At 42.6% G+C, this 19,217-nt stretch overlaps 1 protein-coding gene across 3 annotated transcripts in view; it reads left to right on the top strand.

Moving 5' to 3' along the window:
* Positions 1 to 19,217, top strand: part of scai (suppressor of cancer cell invasion) — a 222,252-nt gene that overhangs the window by 118,512 nt on the left and 84,523 nt on the right. For all 3 annotated transcript variants that reach the window (XR_005458494.1, XM_038781892.1, XM_038781891.1), the window contains exons 8-11: positions 537 to 689; positions 3,897 to 3,998; positions 5,877 to 5,978; positions 10,296 to 10,374. Coding sequence is in view for 2 of the 3 variants with exons in the window: in XM_038781892.1 (XP_038637820.1) it covers positions 537 to 689; positions 3,897 to 3,998; positions 5,877 to 5,978; positions 10,296 to 10,374 (436 nt within the window). In the remaining variant the exon portion in view is untranslated. The remainder of the gene's footprint in view (positions 1 to 536; positions 690 to 3,896; positions 3,999 to 5,876; positions 5,979 to 10,295; positions 10,375 to 19,217) is intronic.

The raw sequence follows: 19,217 nt of genomic DNA, 5'->3' as shown, positions 1-19,217 counted from the left end.
ACTAATCTCTACAAGCTTGAGCGTGGCATTTACAATGTATTTCGCTCTTATCAAATGTGCACTGGGGCCGGGATCGAACCTGGGCCCTCGGTGTTGTGAGGAGGCAGTGCTAACCACTGCGCCACCAGGCTGCCCTCCACCATGAAGTAATAATAACCATTAACAGCACACGTATCCTAAGCCGTCGGGAACTCGGCCCGTCGGGGTGGAGCATCGGGGAGGGCCTCGGGTGACGTCCTGAGGCTGTCCATGCGGCATGTGGCGTACTCCCTGAGTATGGTGTTTTCGAGGAGGCGGTGCATTGCAAAAGTGGTGCCGCCCCTGATTCTAGCCAATCGCGATTTTGACGTCGGTAACCAGAGATTTCCCCCCACATTGTGATTAATTCTGGACACCTACATTAAGGAGGATGTTAAAACCCTGGAGGGAGTGCAGAGGAGATTTACTAGAATTATACCAGGAATGAGAAATTTGAGTGTTTAGTGTTGGTGGTACCTTAACCAGGTTCAAATATTGTTTTGACCTATTGTTTCCAGGCGGATCCTGCAATTGTGTTAAATGATGACAACAGCATTGTGGTAACATCAAATCGTCTGGCGGAGGGAGTGGTCCCACCACTGGAACAAGGAATGGTAGCAGGCCAGCTGGCATTAGCAGATGCGTTAATCATTGGAAACTGCAGCAGTCAGGTGTGTATTTCTCTATCTTTTTACTGCTACAGCAAATACATTATCTTTCTCTCTTTTTAGTTTTTACCATTACACAATACCCTGTGTGGCTTATCTTTAAGTATTAGACTGTACTTTGGGGTTTGTTTTATCAATCAAATTCCAACCTTGGGCTGGATTTTACACTTTAGAACATAGAACATAGAACAGTACAGCACAGAACAGGCCCTTCGGCCCTCAATGTTGTGCCGAGCCATGATCACCCTACTCAAACCCACGTATCCACCCTATACCCGTAACCCAACAACCCCCCCTTAACCTTACTTTTTGTAGGACACTACGGGCAATTTAGCATGGCCAATCCACCTCCTGCCAGCAGGTTTGAAGGGTTTCTCTCCTGCCAGCACGTTTGAAGGGGAAGAATGCATGTAAAATTCAGCGGGTTGCTTTCCCACTGCATATCTGCCCGTACCCAACCTGTCTGAAATTTTACAGGGTCTGGGGAGGCATCAGGCTACCTGCTCGTCTTTGGGCCTATTGAAGCTCTTAAGTGTCCAATTATTGGCCATGTGAGAGCTTCAACCTACTTAGAAATACCGTTGATATTTTACCTGCAGAAAAGGAAATTCCCATGCTATTTGGAGAGCCTTGTTTAGGCGACCTATTTGGGCACCGTGGGCCCATTGGCGATGCCTCCCTCCCATTTCTCCAAGGTCATATCCTCCCCTTGTAATCCTGCCCCGGTGTCTAGAACCCAAGCATACGTTTAATTCCAGATTTTTATTGGATTCAAATTTCCTGACATCTGCAACAAGAGAGAATCTGACCATCTCTCCATGATACTTTTTAAAAATTATAAATTTAGAGTACCCAATTCATTTTTTTCAAATAAGGGACAATTTAGCATGGCCAATCCAACTACCCTGCACATCTTTGGGTTGTGGGGGCGAAACCCACATAAACACAGTGAGAATGTGCAAACTCCAAACGGACAGAGACCCAGGGCCTGGATCGAACCTGGGACCTTGGCGACGTGAGGCAGCAGTGCTAACCCACTGCGCCACCGTGCTGCCTCTCTCCATGATATTTAATGGCTTTACCATTGTTCAATCCCTCACTATCAACATCTTGGGTGTTACCATTGACTGTAGATTAAACTGGACTAGCCATATAAATATTGTGGTTGCAAGAGCAGGTCAGAGACTGGGACTTCTAAGGTGAGTAACTCAACTTCCAAAGCCTGTTCACCATCTGTAAGGCACAAGTCAGATGAGTATGGATCCTCTAGAACATAGAACAGTACAGCACAGAACAGGCCCTTCGGCCCTCGATGTTGTGCAGAGCAATGGATCACCCTACTCAAACCCACGTATCCACCCTATACCCGTAACCCAACAACCCCCCCCCCCCTAACCTTAACCTCAGCACCCATCCATAACAAAACAGGCTGCTTAACTGGCAACCTATCCATCAACATACAACTCTAATGCACAATGTCAGCAGTGTATACTATATACAAGATGCACTGCAACAAAATTCACCAGGTTCCTCTGCCAGCATCTTCCAAATGCATGACCTCTGCCACCAAGAAAGACCAGGGCAGCAGACACATGGTATCACCACTACCTGCACGTTCCTCTCTAAGCCACACTGACCTGGAACTGTATTGCTGTTCCTTTATTGTTGCGGGATCAAAACCCCGAACCTCCTTCTCAGCAGCACTGTGGGTGTGCCTGCACCAGATGGACTCAACCTTTTGAAAAGGTAGCTGATCGTTGGGTGGGCCTATGTGACCGTTGGCCTGCCTTTGTTTTAGCTCCCACTGGCGCCGGGGAGTCTGTTCTGGTCTCGATTGTTTCAATGTTTCTTTTTGTCCCTGGAGATAGCTCATTAATATGCTAATGGCTATTGGTTTCAGTTCTGTCTGTGTTTTGCAAATCTTAATACACAGGAAACCTTGCACCTGCTTGTTTTCTCTAGTGCTGTCCGTTTTTCCCTGCACTCCTTGCAAGTGTCCATTTTGTAATCGGGACGTGGCCACCCCAGATGGCTACACTGCAGACTACAAATTTGTTGGCCATCCGATTGGCCAAGAGCTCTCTAAGGCGGCACTTCCTCCTGAAAAAGGGGAGGCAGACTTGCCTTAATGAAATTAATGCTAGTCCCAAGGTTAAATTGCAATGGGTAGCCATCAAGATCATGGACAGGCTCCCCGTGACCTTTTAGCTGGGAAGTCTGTGGGAACTGCGGTGGTCAGAAAAATCTGGCCTTTAATTCTTGCTGGGAACATTTACCAATTTTTGTTGAACAGAATACCATATGGTATAAGACAACAGTGCAATAACCGTTTTCCCCAACTGGAGTGAAGGTTAACGAGAAAACTCCCTGCAGGACAAACCATGCTTCGCAGAAGTACACATCTTTTTAACAAATCAGGAAATGTCAGTGGATCAGGTAGTCAAACCCTTCTGAACGAACAAAAAACTTGAAAGTAAAAGTAGCATTTGCATCTCAACGGGTGTACCGCGCAAAGAAAATAAATGTGTATGTGAATATATAAGAGCTCTAATTGCCACATATGAGATGAACAACTAGCACAGACTGAGAATCAAACTTGCAACCAATTGGAATTTATATGTTAATGGACTATTGAAGGACAAACCCCTTTGAAGTGGAATTAACATAGATTATAGTCATTCAATAACAAATCGAATGTTGTCGTAGGTACACCCTCAAAGTCGAGGATGACTCGCTTCCATACTAAAAATGAGTTCTCAGGTGACTGACGAGTCCAGAGCGTGACCTACAGTCTCTGTCACAGATGGGGAAGATGGTGATTGAAGGAGCGGGTGGATGGGGTGTCCGGGTTTCCACACACTCCTTTTGCTTTTAATGCTTGGCTTCAGCTCGGTGATGAAACCTGAGGTTTTCAGCTCATTCCCAGATGCTCTTCCTCCGCTTTGGGTGGACTTGGGCCAGGAATTCCTGTAGTAGCAAACATGTGGTAGCAGTTTGTGCACTGTCACATCTACTTCATTCATTTCCAGAAAAAGTATGAGCACAGATCTGACATGTCCTGTTTTTGAGCCAAGTAGAAATTGAATATAAACTCTTTTTTTATAAAAAAAAAGTTTGAGTTATTTTCTGTATCATTAGATATGCTGGTAATGTACAATGTCAGTTTTTGTTGTTCTGTACATTTACTTGAGTCTCTTTTTAAAATTTTAGGTTAAGTTCAGTGAGTTAACTATTGACATGTTCAGAATGCTGCAAGCTCTGGAACGGGAACCTATTAATTTGGCTTCACAATTAAACAAGACTGGATCACAGGTGAGTGAAGATTGCTGAGTTTATCGATGATTTTTTTGAACATGGAAGCAAATTCTAATTTGTGCAATAAATTAAACCAGAACCAGATGAAATATAAGATGAACAACTAGCACAGACTGAGAATCAAACTTGCAAACAATTGGAATTTGTGTTAATCTATAAGTTGTATTTGGGGGGGGGGGGGCGGATTTTATATCGTCAGTCTGATGTACAACGTATATAACACTAATTGATTTTTTACCTGATTTTGCTTATGCATGTTTTGATGTGCAACTTGATTATAATGTTTTGCTGCTAACCTTTTAAGGTAATGCTGACGTACCAAACAGGGGAAATAATCTAAATAGGTCTTGAACTATTTAAATGTGATTGTGTACTATGGCTTCTCTGTGGAAAGAATTCAAGACCCAAGTTGGGGTCAGGGAAAAAAAATAGTATGGCATAATTAGGGAAACAAAACAGAAAATGCTGGAAACGCAACAGACCAGTCGGGAATTGTGAAGGGATCTGATAAGTTTAACATTTTGGGTGCGAATCTTTCAAAACAGAAAAAAGGTTTGTATGCAAAGCTCTAACTTGTTCGTTTCGCATCGCATGTTGACTGACCTGCTTTGTTTCCAGTATTTTATATTTTTGTTTAAGATCTCTGGCATCTGCAACTTTTTTGCTTTTTGAATAATTTTAAAGGTTTTCATTTGCAGTTTGGTGTTCCATACAAATGGCAGATAATGCTTTGTTATTTCACCATCTTCCATTTGAAGATATCCTGTCAGAATTTCCTATTAATTAACAATTAAAAACTTCATTGGTATAAAATTATTACTGCTGATCTATTGGAACAGAAAACCTGTTTATGCCATTTGGTGTTTTTCTTTTCTTCGTTCGAATGGGGGTCCACAGGTCAGTCAATCTGAAATAAGTTGACAGTATAAAGGAACACTGGATTTCTCCACCAAAACTATTAATTACACTTACTTTTGACCAACAGGATGAATATTTGTGGTTGGGTAGATCTTGTTCTAATTTCACTCTTGCCCTCTTCCAGTACAGTTGCCCAGCAGTAAAATTTTAATATCTTCAGGTGCGAATTTCCATACTTCTGGCCCACTGCATAGATAAAACTTTACAGGTTTCCCTGATGATTCAGAAGTAATAACCATTAATAAGTCGTAGAAACTTAGGGATCCCAAGTTTGCTCCCAATTTTTTGCTGAGGTATTTGTTGATGATCATAATTATGTGCAGCTTTCCTGGAATAAAAAGGCAAAAGTAATTCACCAAGTATATGAGTGCCAAATCGAGACCGGTTGCGCTGTCTTCCACAGTGAATAGTGCACACAACCAAAGGTTGTGCAAGAACTAAAGCTATTTCACTTATTGCTGTGGAAGTGTGCAAAAAGGGAGAAATGTAGAAGGGGAAAAATAGTTTTAAAAGTCTCAAGCTGGCAGAAATGGAGGGAAAGAAGATTTACCAGGAAAAGTTTCAGTGTGGCTGCATCAAATCTAATGGTGCATTTGTTCAGTTTCGTTGGTCAAGGCTTCCTCAATGAGTCTAAGAATCATGATTCTACGTATCCATGAGTCACATGAGCAATTATATGGCATTTTTACCTTTATCGATCCTGTTGTGGTTTAAGAAAAATGTGTTTTGCTTTTTTGAGTTAGACTTTAAAATAATTTTCAAGCCTGTTAGAAGTGCTTCTTTATTAAGGTAATGTTGAACAGTTTGAATGGGCTGATATACTTGAATCAGGGAATGGTATATCTTAACTTATAGGGAATGGTATATAGCCTATTGTGGAAACTCCCGCGCTGCAAAAGGGAGCCAGTAACTCCGTAAAATATATGGTTTGCATTACGTATTTATTTTTCTCTCCAGGAGCCGACAGAAAAACCATCAAAACGAGAGAATCCTCACAAATATTTGCTGTACAAACCAACATTCAGTCAACTGTACACATTTCTTTCTGCATCTTTTAAGGTTTGCTAACATTCCAATGCTGATGATCAGTAGTTCGATAGGACGATCACAGAATACATTTGAAACAGTGAACAGGCTATTTTAGATCTAGTATTGACCAACAAGGCGGTTTTGATCACTAATCTTGTACTAAAATATTCTGTAGGAGTGATCATAATGTTTCACAATGAGTTTGAGAGTGATGTGGTTAAGTACAACCTAGGAAATTATGCCAATTATGGACAGTAAGAAGTCTTACAACGCCAGGTTAAAGTCCAACAGGTTTGTTTCAAACACGAGCTTTCGGAGTGCAGCTCCTTCCTCACCTGAGGAAGGAGCTGCACTCCGAAAGCTCGTGTTTGAAACAAACCTGTTGGACTTTAACCTGGTGTTGTAAGACTTCTTACTGTGCTCACCCCAGTCCAACGCCGGCATCTCCACATCATGGCCAATTATGGAGTTATGAGGGGAGGGTTGGTAGAGTGAGAATTGGATTAAAAAATATAACCATAGATAAGCATTGGTAAACATCTTACGAAATAAGCTACAATTCTCAAAGAATATACATTCTTTTTGCAGAAAAATTCAACTGGAAAGTTGGTCGATCCATGTTAACTAGAGATGCTAAGATTAAAAGAACGGACTCAGCATGTTACCAAAAAAATAGTCAACTTCAGGATTGGAGGGTTTTAAAAATCAATGATGAATAACAAAGAAATTGATGAAGCAGGGACAGGATATGAAACTTGCAAAAGAACATTAAAATATATAAGACGTTTTACAAGTATGTTAAAGGAGAGAATTTAGTGAAAGTAAACAAGAGTCTATTAAGCATAAGACGTAGGAGCAGAAGTAGACTATTCAGCTTGAGCCTGCTCCGCAATTCAATGAGATCATGAATGATCCGATATGATATAATCTTCAAATCCACCTTCCCACTGTATCCCCATAACTCTTAATTTTGATTCCCTTACTGATTAAAAATCTGCCTATCTTGGCCTTGAACATACTTAACTACCCAGCCTCTACAGTCCTCTGCGATAAAGAATTCCATAGATCCACTACCCTCAGAAGAAATTCCTTCTTATTACTGTTTTAAATGGATGACCTCTTACTCTGATATTATGCCCTTGGTTCTAGACTCTCCTACAAGGGAGAACAATCTCTCAGTTTCTCAGGCAGAAACAGAAGAAATTATACTTGTGAATGAGGAAATGGCAAAGACAAATATTTGGTTCGATTCTCTGCCAGCGGGATGCTCCGTTTTGCCGACAGCCCGGGGGTTTCCTGACGGCGTGAGGCAGCCCCACAATGGGAAACTCCATTGACCGGCTGGCATACTGGAGCATCCCACCGGGGGGGGGGGAACGGAAATGTGGCGGGGTGGAGAATCCATCCCTTTGTATCTGCCTTCACAGTGGAAGACGCAAATAACATAGTGGATTAGGGAACCCAGGGTCTAAATTGAATAAGGAACTATGGAATTATATTAGCAAAGCAAAAGGGCTGTTAAAATTAATGAGGCTAAAAGCTGACTGTAGTTCTACTCCTGTCTGTGTGGATTTCGTCCAGGTGCTCCGGTTTCCTCCCACAGTTCAAAGATGTGCAGGTTAGGTGAATTGGCCATGATCAATGTGCAGGCTTAAGGGGATAGGGCGGGAGGGGGTGAGCCTAGGTAAATTGTTCTTTCAGAGGGTCGGTGTAGACTTGATGAGCCGAATGGCCTCCTTCTGCACTGTAGGGATTCTATGGTTCCTCATGGAGACCAAGTCGTCTTCACACTGAAGAATCCATCTCATGCACAAAATTAAGACTGAAAGCTAATTAAAATGTGTAGAAAATCCAAATATCAAATACATTTAGTGAATGCCAAGTTGCTAAAGAAACTGAAATGTGCCACGGTGATTTTAAAATTAATGTAAAGACTTTGATGAGCTCTAGTTTCAGTTAAGAAGATACCTTTCATGCTGTTGCAATTGTTCCCAATAGCTTAAGTTTAAGAAATTTGAATTGTCATTAACGGAAGTTTACAAGGATTTTTTGTTCTTTTTGTAACTTCTGGTAACTGAGAAGAATGTCAAGTGATAATGAAAATTTTATTCATCTGTAAATGATCTTGTCTTTTCAAAGGGGCGTCATGGTGGCACAGTGGTTAGTACTGCTGCCTCACAGCTTCAAAGACCCGGGTTCAATTCTGGCCGTGGGTGTGTAGTTTGCACTTTCCCCCCGTGTCTGCATGAGTTTCCTCCGGGCGCTCCGGTTTCCTCCCACAGTCCAAGGGTGTGCAGGTTAGGTGGGGTTACGGGAATAGGGCGGGGGAGTAAACCTAGGTAGGGTGCTCTTTCACAGAGTCGGTGCAGACTCGATGGGCCACTGTAGGGATTCTATGAAATTACAATCTAATTCTAATGTTAATTCTTGCACCATTGACTAAAATACATGGTCAAATCTCAATTATTAACTGAAATGTTAAAACAGTTAAAAGTTGGATAAATTTTCAAAAATACCTTCCTTGACCAGTTTTCTTAGTTTGTGATAAACTGTAAGTGCATTTGAAAAATAAATTCCTTATTGGGTGATGGCGAGGGTCACACATCAACTGGATCCCACAATTGTACCGATGTTGCTGTTTATCTAAGAGACATGAGTGAAAGAGATAAAATCTCCCAAGATTATTATTCTATCTACCCCAAATAAACTGTCGAGAATAGGTAGCAAAAAGGAATGGAGTTCTTCTAATGTGTGCCGAACCTTTTTCTTATCGATTTGTAAAAAGCACAATAAGAGAGCAAATCCTGTTGAATCTAATGGGAAATGAAGCAGAACGGATAAGAGATGTGAGTATAAAGGAACATTTAGGCAATGTAAGTAAGGATGAGGATAAATATTAAAAAGGATGTAAGTAAGACAAAGACTGAAGAAGTAAATTGGTTAAAGAACTGATTAAGGGGATGAGGAATTGCATTAAGAACATAGACAGAAAGGAAATGATGCCGAAAGGGAATATGAAACGGTTTGGAAAGAAGTTAATTGGACCATTAAAAAGGTAAAGAGAAACCACAAAATTAAATTACCAAGAAGCATGAAAACAAAAGGTAAAGTATTCTCTGGCTCATAACCGACAAAATAAAATCCAGGTAAAGATAGGATCACTAAGTTTACACACAATTAATTTACAGGTAATGACAAAGAAATGACAGAATTATTAAATAATTACTTGTTATTTACAAGGGGCCCTAATATGATGGGAAAAACATCAAAAAGAAATCAAAATAGATACAAGTAAGCTAGAAATGGGAGAGGAACAGAAGGATCTGGGGTTATAAATAAATATATATAAAAGTGGTGACACAAGTTAATGAGGCCATTTTAAAAAAGCAAATAAAGCCCTCGGGTTTATTTCCAGAGGATTGGAACTGAAAAAGATAAATAGTTCAACTTGTATAGAACATTGGTTAGACCACACTTTTCTGTGAACAGTCCTGGTGCGCAGTTTATAAAAAGGACATAGAGACACTGGAGCATGTGCTAGAATATGAAAATGAAGACTGATCTAAATCATCTTTAAGTAGCCTAAAAAGCATTTAGTGAAAACTAATATTTCTTGTCCAAAATGCAAGGATTTAATCAGTGAACTGGTTTATAATACATCAGAACAGCACTGAATACTAATCTATTATTTTTCTGCTTTGAATTTAAAACTGAAGAGCAACAATAAGGTTAATGATCTCATAGAATCACTACAGGTTGTGGATGGCCCGGTGGCGCAGTGGTTAGCACTACTGCCTCATGGCGCTGAGGACCTGGGTTCGATCCCAGCCCCCGGTTCACTGTCCGTGTGGAGTTTCCACATTCTTCCCGTTTCTGCGTGGATCCTACCCCCACAACCCAAAAATATGTGCAGGGTAGGTGGATTGGCCACGCTAAATTGCTCCTTCATTGGAACAAAATAAATGGATACTCTAAATTTATAAAAAAAAAATAAAGAATCACTACAGTGCCTTCGGCCCATTGAGTCTGCATCGACCCTAAGAAAGATGACCCTACCAGGCTCAAGACGCCACCCCATCTCAGTTACCCCACCTAACCTTTTGGACACTAAGGGGCAATTTATCGTGGCCAATCCACCTAATCTGCACGTCGTTGGACTGTGGGAGGAAACCGGAGCACCCGGAAGAAACCCACGCAGACACTGGGAGAATGTACAAACTCCGCAGTCACCCAAGATCGGAATCGAAACCGGATCTCTGGCGCTGTGAGGCAACAGTGCTAACCACTAGTGTTTTAAAGACTACTACACGCACTTTCAGTGATGAATATTTGTACTTTCATTTTCAGGAGCTGCCTGGAAATAGTGTCCTCCTGGTCTATCTGTCAGCTACTGGTGTGTTTCCTACAGGTCGTTGTGATTATGAAGGTATAATAAAGAAACACCTCCAGTCATTTGCTGGATATGAATTGAGTTCAAAGCAATTAGACTTAATTTGCAGGGAAGGGGTCTATGGGAAATTTGATTGAAAACAGGAGAATTTTTCAATTTCAGCGATTTTTGTTATTCATTTATGGGACCTCTGCTTCAATGGCAAGGTTTGCATTTATTGCCCATCCATCCCTAATTGTTTTTGAGAAGGTGGTGGTGAACCATCTTTTTAACCACTGCAATTCGTGTGCTGCAAGTCTACCCGCAGTGCTGTTGGGGAGGGATTTTGGCTAAATGACAGTGAAGGAATTTCTCTATCGGTCCAAAACAAGATGGTATGTGACTTTGAACAAAATTTACAGACGGTGGTGTTCCATAAGACATAGGAGCAGAATTAGGCCATTCAGCCCATTGAATGTGCTCTGCCATTCAATCATGGCTGATATGTTTCTCATCTCCATTCTTCTGCCTTCTCCCCATAACCCCTGATCCCCTTATTAATCAAGAACCTATCTATCTCAGTCTTAAAGGCATTCAGTGACTTGGCCTCCACAGCCTTCTGCGGCAATGAGTGCCACAGATTTTAAATACTTTGATTAAGTATTCCCTGAGTCTGTTTTGTTTGCAAAATTAAGAGCTTCCTGAGTCTAATTTTGCAGCTGAGCATTTTTATACCGAGTATTAATTTGGTGGTCAATAGATCAATGTGATGCAACTAATGCATGGTGAAGAAAATTGGCATGTTTTCTGCCTTTTGTGTGCTTGTTTGCTTCTCATTTTCAGTCCACATTGCTGGCTAGCAGCAATGTGAAAAAGGGAGCCAAATGTAGAAGTTGCTTCCTGTCAGTACACCGTCTCTCCAGTGGCAAATCCTCAGTTATGCCTCCTCTTGGTGACACATGGAAACTTGGTCCCTTATGGCCCCAGGCGACAGCTTCAGAGGAACTTTGAGGAGAGTTCACAGGCCACTGGCATGTGGACACATTCTGGCACTCATGAACTAAACTCTCAGCAAGGGGGAATAGCTCCTATTCAGGATCCTGATGTTTGGACAGCCAGAGTCTCTGTAAATTTTTCTCAAGTTTGCACCCGAAAGAGCACACTCCAGTTTTTCTACAGATCATTCACTACACAGGGCTCGGAAGTTATAAATGAGCAGTCCAACTCAATTGGTATAGATAATAGGTGCTGCAGGCTGTCTTCGATGATGGGAGGGACCAGCATGTCCGCCTGGTCAACGACTGGTCACCTCAAACTGGGCAGCCCTCCTAGTAAGGTGCAGACCCACCGCAGTCCATCTATTTCTTTGGATACTTGGAGTGGACAGAATCGTACCAGGCAACAAACAAAAGAAACTGAAAGAAAGATGCCAACCCTTTGATTGACAAGCTGATTGACAGGACCATATGCACAGGACTGACCGACAACTTGCAGCTTGATAATGCATGCTTTATAGGTGTTGAACATCAAAGCCTTTCAGCTTGTCTTTTTAACATTACTTGTCCCGCTCCCAATATTTTTCACTGTGGCCCTGTTTGAATCTGGCCCTTGGTTTCTCTGCCCAACACTTTTTAAATTCCCACTTTTTGTCATTTGTTTTTGTTGTTGTTTCCTCCTCCTCTGACTCCTTGCATAGGTTCCAATCCCTGCCTTTTTAGTTTTAACCCTCCCCAGTCACTCTAGCCAATGCATCAATTCCGGTCCTGCCCAGGTGTAACCCGTCTAGTTTGGACTGGTCCCACCTCTCCCTGAACCTCTCCCAAATGCCCCAGGAATCTGAAACCCTCCCCCTCACACCATCTCTTCAGCCATGTATTCATCCGATTTATCCTGCTATTTCTACTCTGACTCGCATGTGGCACTGATACTAATGTGAGATCACTACCGTTGAGGTGAAACTTCTCAACTTTCATCCTAACTCCCTATATTCTGCTTTAAGACCTCATCCCTATTTTTCCCTATGTCATGTGTACCACGAGCACTGGCTGTTCACCCTCCCCCTCTAGAATAATTTGTAACCGCTCCGAGACATCCTTGACGCTAGCACCAGGGATACAACATACCATCCTGGAGTCTCGGCCTCAGAAACGCCTATCTATTCCCCTTACAATTGAATTCCCTATGACAGCACGGTAGCACAAGTGGTTAGCACTGTGGCTTCACAGCGGCCACAGTCCAAAGACGTGCAGGTTAGGTGGATTGGCCATGATAAATTGCCCTTAGTGACCAAAAAGGTTAGATGGGGTTATTGGGTTACGGGGATTGGATGGAAGTGAGGGCTTATATAGGTCGGTGCAGACTCGATGGGCCGAATGGCCTTCTGCACTGAATGTTCTATGTTCTATTGCCGTACCGCACTTTTTACTCCTCCCATCTGCAGGAGAACCACCATGGTGCAACAAATTTGGTTGTTGCTGCCTTCCCCTGAGCGGTCATTTCCCTCAGCAGTATCCAAAGTAGTATATCTATTTTGCAAGGGAATGGCCATAGGAGATTCCTGCACTGCCTGCCTAGCTCTCTCGCTCTGCCTGGTGGATACCCATTCCCTTCCTGCCTGTGGAGTCTGAGCCTGCGGTGTGATCTCTCTGTACATGATGTCCAGGACACTCTCCACCTTGTGGATGCTCCACAGTGTCCCCAGTCTTCGCTCCTGCTCCAAAACCCGGGCTTACAGAAGCTGGAGACACTTCCTGCACACATACTGACTCCAGGCTCTGGAAATGTTCCAGTTTCCCACATGGAGCCAGCGGAGCAAACCACGGCTTTGAACTCTCCTGCCATGACTTACACCTTTAAATTAAATCTTTAGACAATGCTTTATTTCAGATTATATCCAATTCTCTAGGGCCCTTCTTTTTTCGTCGCCTTTACTATCAATGATACAGATTATAAATCACAATGTATTTTCAAACTATAAGTGATAAACCTGACGTTACCTGCCACTAACCAATCAGCTCTCACCCTTGTAGTCTCAACAGCTGCAGCAGGACAGGCCTACTCTCTGAAGATTTAAACGGTTACCAAACAAGGAGAAAAAGCATCTCTTCCTCCTCTGCACCGAATTCCCACTCTGTTTCAAATTCCCAATAACCATATTCACTGTGACTGTGTCCTCTCCAATTGCTCGTGCGTAAAGTTCACTGATGATGGGCATTGATGGTCATAACCTCTGGAGGCTGACTGTTAGGAAGGGCATTGGCAGAGGTGAGCAGAAAAAAAAGCTCAACCAACTGAGAAGAGGGCATAGAGAGAATAGGGACCAGCAAATTGTGTGCCTTCTCATCCCAATGTCTTCCATGCAGCAGAGACTGCCATTCCAGAGTGGGGCTCCTGAGCCACACCAGGCTATACTTAACACAGAGTTGAGCAGCATGGTGGAAATCATAGTCTTGTGTGATATAAGTTCAATTTAGGGTCTTTGAACCTCTTTTCAGGTCTCTGTCTTCAAATGTGAGTGGTGTTTCGCGGGGGGCCTGAACAGCATCATGTTCAAGGAAACTTTCGATAATTCTAGCTATACATGCTAAATCTGTATTTGTGTTTGTGATCATCCCTCAACACAGTTTGTGGATCTCGTACACACTGGCTTCTTTACATTTGAGCAGATATATACATGTTACATTTATCTACATCAACTGTCACCTGCCAGATGTAGACTCATTCTCCAATGCTAGATTAGATTATTATCTTTTTTCTGAAAAGTGCTCTGACACCAATGTGCATGTCATCTGTTGACTGAGCTCCTCTAACATCTTCATCTCGATCATTGATATAAATCATGAAGAGAAGCAGCTGTAAAATTGTCATTGTAGAATTCCATTTGTAACTAATCTCCGTGCAGAAACGCTTGAACCCATAGCCACTCTCTGTATATGAGAGCGCAGTGGATTCTCCATCCAACCCAAATTCTGTACTCCAATTCCCAAGGAAGCTAATATGAACTGCAATATGGCGTGTGACACCTTGTCAAAAGCTTTTAAAGTCAAAATATACAATGACTTTTGAGCTACCTTCATCCATCAACCTAATAATCTCCTTTGAGGAATTTAGCCATGTTGCTAATTTGTTCTCCATCAAGTTGGTTGTACAGAGTATCTCAAAATATCCTTTCTAGATTCATACACAGAAGGAAACCACTCAGTTCATCATGCACCTGTTAGCTCTTTAAAGAGCTAGGTAGTCCCACTCCCCTATTCTTTTCTCAAATTTTGTTTTTCTCCCTCAAAGCATTTTTCTAATTTCCTTGTAAAGTTGTGATCGAGTCTGCTTCCACCACCCTTTTTAGGTAGTGTATTTCAGATGATTAAACTCACTGTGCAAATGTTTTTTCTTTGTATTGTTTCTGAACCTCTCCCAGTGGTGTCATGGTTATACAGACCCTTTTACCAGTGGAAGCAGTTTCTCATTAATTACTGTACTAAAACACTTCAAAATTTTAGTTCCTCTATCAAATTTCCCATAACCCTCTCTGATCTAACCCTCTCTCAAAGTAACTGAAACATTTGTCTTTGGAAGTATTCTAATAATCTTCTCTCTCACACTCTCAAAGACCTTGATGTGCTTCCTAAAGTGTAGTTCCCAGAATTCGCCACTGTACAGTAACTGGGACATAACCAAATTTTTATCAAGGCTGAGTATAACTTCCTGGTTTCTTTTCCTTTTATTATTAATCCTTCTGGCTACTTTTATCACCAAGTTCATCGGCGTGTCATTTTCCATTTCTAACTTATTTTTAAATCTTGGTATAACATGAGTTTCCTTTTCAGTTATTACGATCCCAGACCAGACCCCAACAGTGGTTAGGATAGTGGACCAAAAGTCCAATATTTTAGTTTATTTTAAGACCGTACAGAAAGAATGATTCGCTCCAGGTGTGACTGCATGAAAAATAGGGCTTTGGTATTTCTAAAACCAAACTTTATTATGAATACAATATTAAATTCACACCCGCAAAGAACAGCTTACAATTACCTTTTAACACAACAAAACAATTTCCCATTAAACAACAACAAGAAAAGAATCATACAACTCAATCCAACTTAAAATTACCAGAGCATAGATTAATACTTGGTTTATAAAACAAATTTGGCTCCGGTTAGAACAACTCAGACTCTGGCTGAATATCTTAGCTGCTTCAACTCGGTGGTTTCAGCCTCTTCAGTCTTTAGGAAAGACTGCTCTGCTTTAAAATATATATTTTTAAACTTTCCTACTTGGAAAGAATTGTCGACTGAGGGTCAGGCAGATCAGAATTCAGCTCCTCTTTCTCTAAGTTTCTCCAAACTCAAACTCACTACCTCTCTGTTTTCCTGGGCTCCTCCCAGCAATGACCTAATCTCCCCAAACTGAAAACAAATTATCTCTGCAGGCTGCAAAAGCAGGACCTTGCCAGTCAAGCCATATTCCTCCAGTCAATTTCACCTGCTATTTCCTAGAAACAAAATAAAACCCTTTTTAAAATCCTGACCACTGCAGCCAAACGCACTATACTCCCAGGCTTTTAATTATTAACTTGTCCCAATATTTAGATGCCAATATTCCAAAAATCCTCCAGTTGTCACACAGTCATCAGGATCAAATGTATTCCAACAAGATACTGAATATATGAGCAACCACAACTTGCATTTATGTAGCGCCATAAATTTAGTAAAATGTCCCAAGGTGCTTCACCGAAATAATTTCATACAGAATTTGACATCAAACCGCATAAAGGTATGTTAGGACAGGTGACCAAAAGCTGAGTCACACAGGTGGGTTTAAGGTGTGTCTTAAAGGAGGAGAGAATGATAGCAAGTCAGACAGAATTCAAAAGGAAAATCAAGACCCTTGAAGCCTAGGAAACTGAAGTAATGGCCTGCAGTTGTGAGGTGATAGTAATTGGCTATGTGGAAAAGGCAGAATAAGAGGCATGCACAGATTTCAGAAGTTTGTAGGGCTGGTGAAAGTTACAGAGAGGGGGAAAGCCATTGAAGGATTTGAACATTAGAATGGGAATTTAAATTACATTTTCTTTCCTTGACTCTTGTGGATTGAACACTGGTATGATGCCCAAATAGTTGTTCTTTGTATCTAAACTTTGACTGAGGGTAGGTACCATGCTGTTCACCCATGGAGAACATAGCCAGATCCTATCCTCACAAACATCTGCATGTGTCTACTTCCAACAGTGGTCATTAGATCGTAATTAGGAATAGGAATTTTGGTGTCATGTCTCTTTGTTAATCCATGGGTCCGTTTACAGTGCTTTTAATTATTAACTTTACAGTTAGTCATGCTTTTGAAATTCTAACTTCAAGTTTATTTTTCATGGCTCACCAGGGCGATCAGCTTCAGCGCAATTTTTGTTTGTTGGGACTGGCCCACTAACTATTTGGTCCTGCAGTGTTGTGGTATCACCGTTACCAGGCAACCTTTCAACACCGTTGATATTTGATTCCTCTTTCCCACAAGTTCCATCATCCCAGTTCGGGATGATGGAGTAACAAATGACAAACAGTAATTTGCAACTGGTCCATTTAGAGAAACATTTGAATTTATGTAATTCAGGAATGACTTGCTCACGGGAATCTTGAGTGCAAGTACCAGAAGTGAGATTTGATTTTTGAATCTTGTCATTCAGAGACCAGTACTTCAACTTTGTCGTTACTAAGCTGTCATTTATTAACACAGCCTACATTAGGGAGTGCAAAACATTGGATCGGATTCAGTGCACATGAATACATCAGTCATGTTACTGCTTTTGGTTTTAAGAAAAAACAAGAGGCTCTTTTAAAAAAAAAAGATATTGGTTGGCATAGTCCCTACAGACCTACTGGTCAGAAGAGATTTTCTTGTCTGTAATCTTCTAACGGCTTCTGAAGATGCAACGATCAGTTGTCCAACTGTTGAAGTAATGCTAGCATCAGAAATATATTTGGGGCAGCACGGTAGCATGGTGGTTAGCATAAATGCTTCACAGCTCCAGGGTCCCACGTTCGGTTCCCGGCTGGGTCACTGTCTGTGCGGAGTCTGCACGTCCTCCCTGTGTGTGCGTGGGTTTCCTCCGGGTGCTCCGGTTTCCTCCCACAGTCCAAAGATGTGCGGGTTAGGTGGATTGGCCATGCTAAATTGCCCGTAGTGTCCTTAAAAGTAAGGTTAAGGGGGTGGGGGGTTTGTTGGGTTACGGGTGTAGGGTGGATACGTGGGGTTGAGTAGGGTGATCATTGCTCGGCACAACATCGAGGGCCGAAGGGCCTGTTCTGTGCTGTACTGTTCTATGTTCTATTGTCTCGGGAAGCACAGTGGTGCAGTTATTAGCATTGCTGCCTTACGGCGCCGAGGTCCCAGGTTCGATCTCGGCTCTGGGTCACTGTCTGTGTGGAGTTTTCACATTCTCCCGTGTCTGTGTGGGTTTCGGCCTCACAGCCCAAAGAGGTGCAGGGTAGGTGAATTGGCCAAGCTAAATTGCCCCTTAATTGGATAAAATGATTCTCCTCCTGGGGACTAAATCCCCACGCCGGCGGGAAAACCGGCGCCAACCACTCCGGGGTCAACAGCCCTTGAAAGTGCGTAATTCTCCGCATTTTTGGGGGCTAGGGGGATGCCGGAGGGGTTGGCGCCGAAGGGATGCTATAAGTTTGCACATGCGCTGAACAGCTGGCTTGATTCTGCGCATGTGCAAATCTGCCAGCGTATTTTGGCGCATGCACGGGGTTCTCTTCTCCGTGCCGGCCCCCGGACAGTATGGGGGAACCCTGCAGGGGCCCGGCGCGGAAGAAAGAAGTGTCCCCACGGAACAAGCCTGTACGCAAATCGGTGGGCCCCGATCGCGGGCCAGGCCACCGTAGAGGCCCCACCCTGCCTCCCCCGAGGACCGCCCACGCATACTCACCTGCCAGGTCCCGCCGGTGCGTGAGTTGAGTGATTCATGCCGGTGAGACTGGCCAAAAATGGACGGCCACTTGGTCCGTCGAGGCCCGGATTATCGCTGGGGGGGGCTGCTGTCAATGGCCCCCAATTGTCGTATTGGGAATCCCGTCGGCGCCAGAAAAACGGCGGTGGAGAATACAGCAGCCAGCGTCGGGGTGGGATTCGCACCGCCCCCCCCGGGGATTCTCCAACCCGGCGGGAGGTCGGAGAATCCCGCCCATTGTCTTGGGCATACATTTGCTTGGATAAAAAGCCAGGAAAGGAAGGATGGGAGTTTGGAAGAGAAAAGGTGAACAGTAAAATGCAAGAGAATGCAGGATTGTTGCTTTATTCTACAACGTGTCTCTTAATAGATTAAATGGTGATAACTGCTGATGACCAAATTGATTGTCTGAATTTAAGCCTTATGATCCAAAAGTTGAGTTTTTTTTCTTTTAGTTGTTTGCAAATTTTCTCTGCAGCATTGACTCTTCATACATGGGCGACATGGTAGCACAGTGGTTAGCACTGTTACTTCACAGCGTCAGGGTCCCAGGTTGATTCCCGGCTTAGGTTATTGTCTGTGCAGAGTCTGCACGTTCTCCCTGTGTTTGCTTGGGTTTCCTCCGGGTGCTCCGGCTTCCTCCCACAAGTCCCGAAAGATGTGCTGTTAGATAATTTGGACATTCTGAATTCTCCCTCCTTGTACCCGATCAGGCACCAGAATGTGGCGACTAGGGGCTTTTCACAGTAACTTCATTGCAGTGTTAATGTAAGCCTACTTGTGACAATAAGTATTATTTTTATTACATCTTTATAAATTTGTCTATAGATTTGACATTGTTTACTCTTTTCTTTCTTTTTAAAAATAAATTTAGAGTACACAATTCATTTTTCCAATTATGGGGCAATTTAGCGTGGCCAATCCACCTCTCGTACACATCTTTGGGTGG

Source organism: Scyliorhinus canicula, chromosome 21 (assembly GCF_902713615.1).
Source record: "Scyliorhinus canicula chromosome 21, sScyCan1.1, whole genome shotgun sequence".
NCBI classification, from domain to species: Eukaryota; Metazoa; Chordata; class Chondrichthyes; order Carcharhiniformes; family Scyliorhinidae; genus Scyliorhinus; species Scyliorhinus canicula.
Note: the sequence above shows the minus strand (reverse complement) of the source record. Positions and strands in the feature narration are given on the sequence as shown.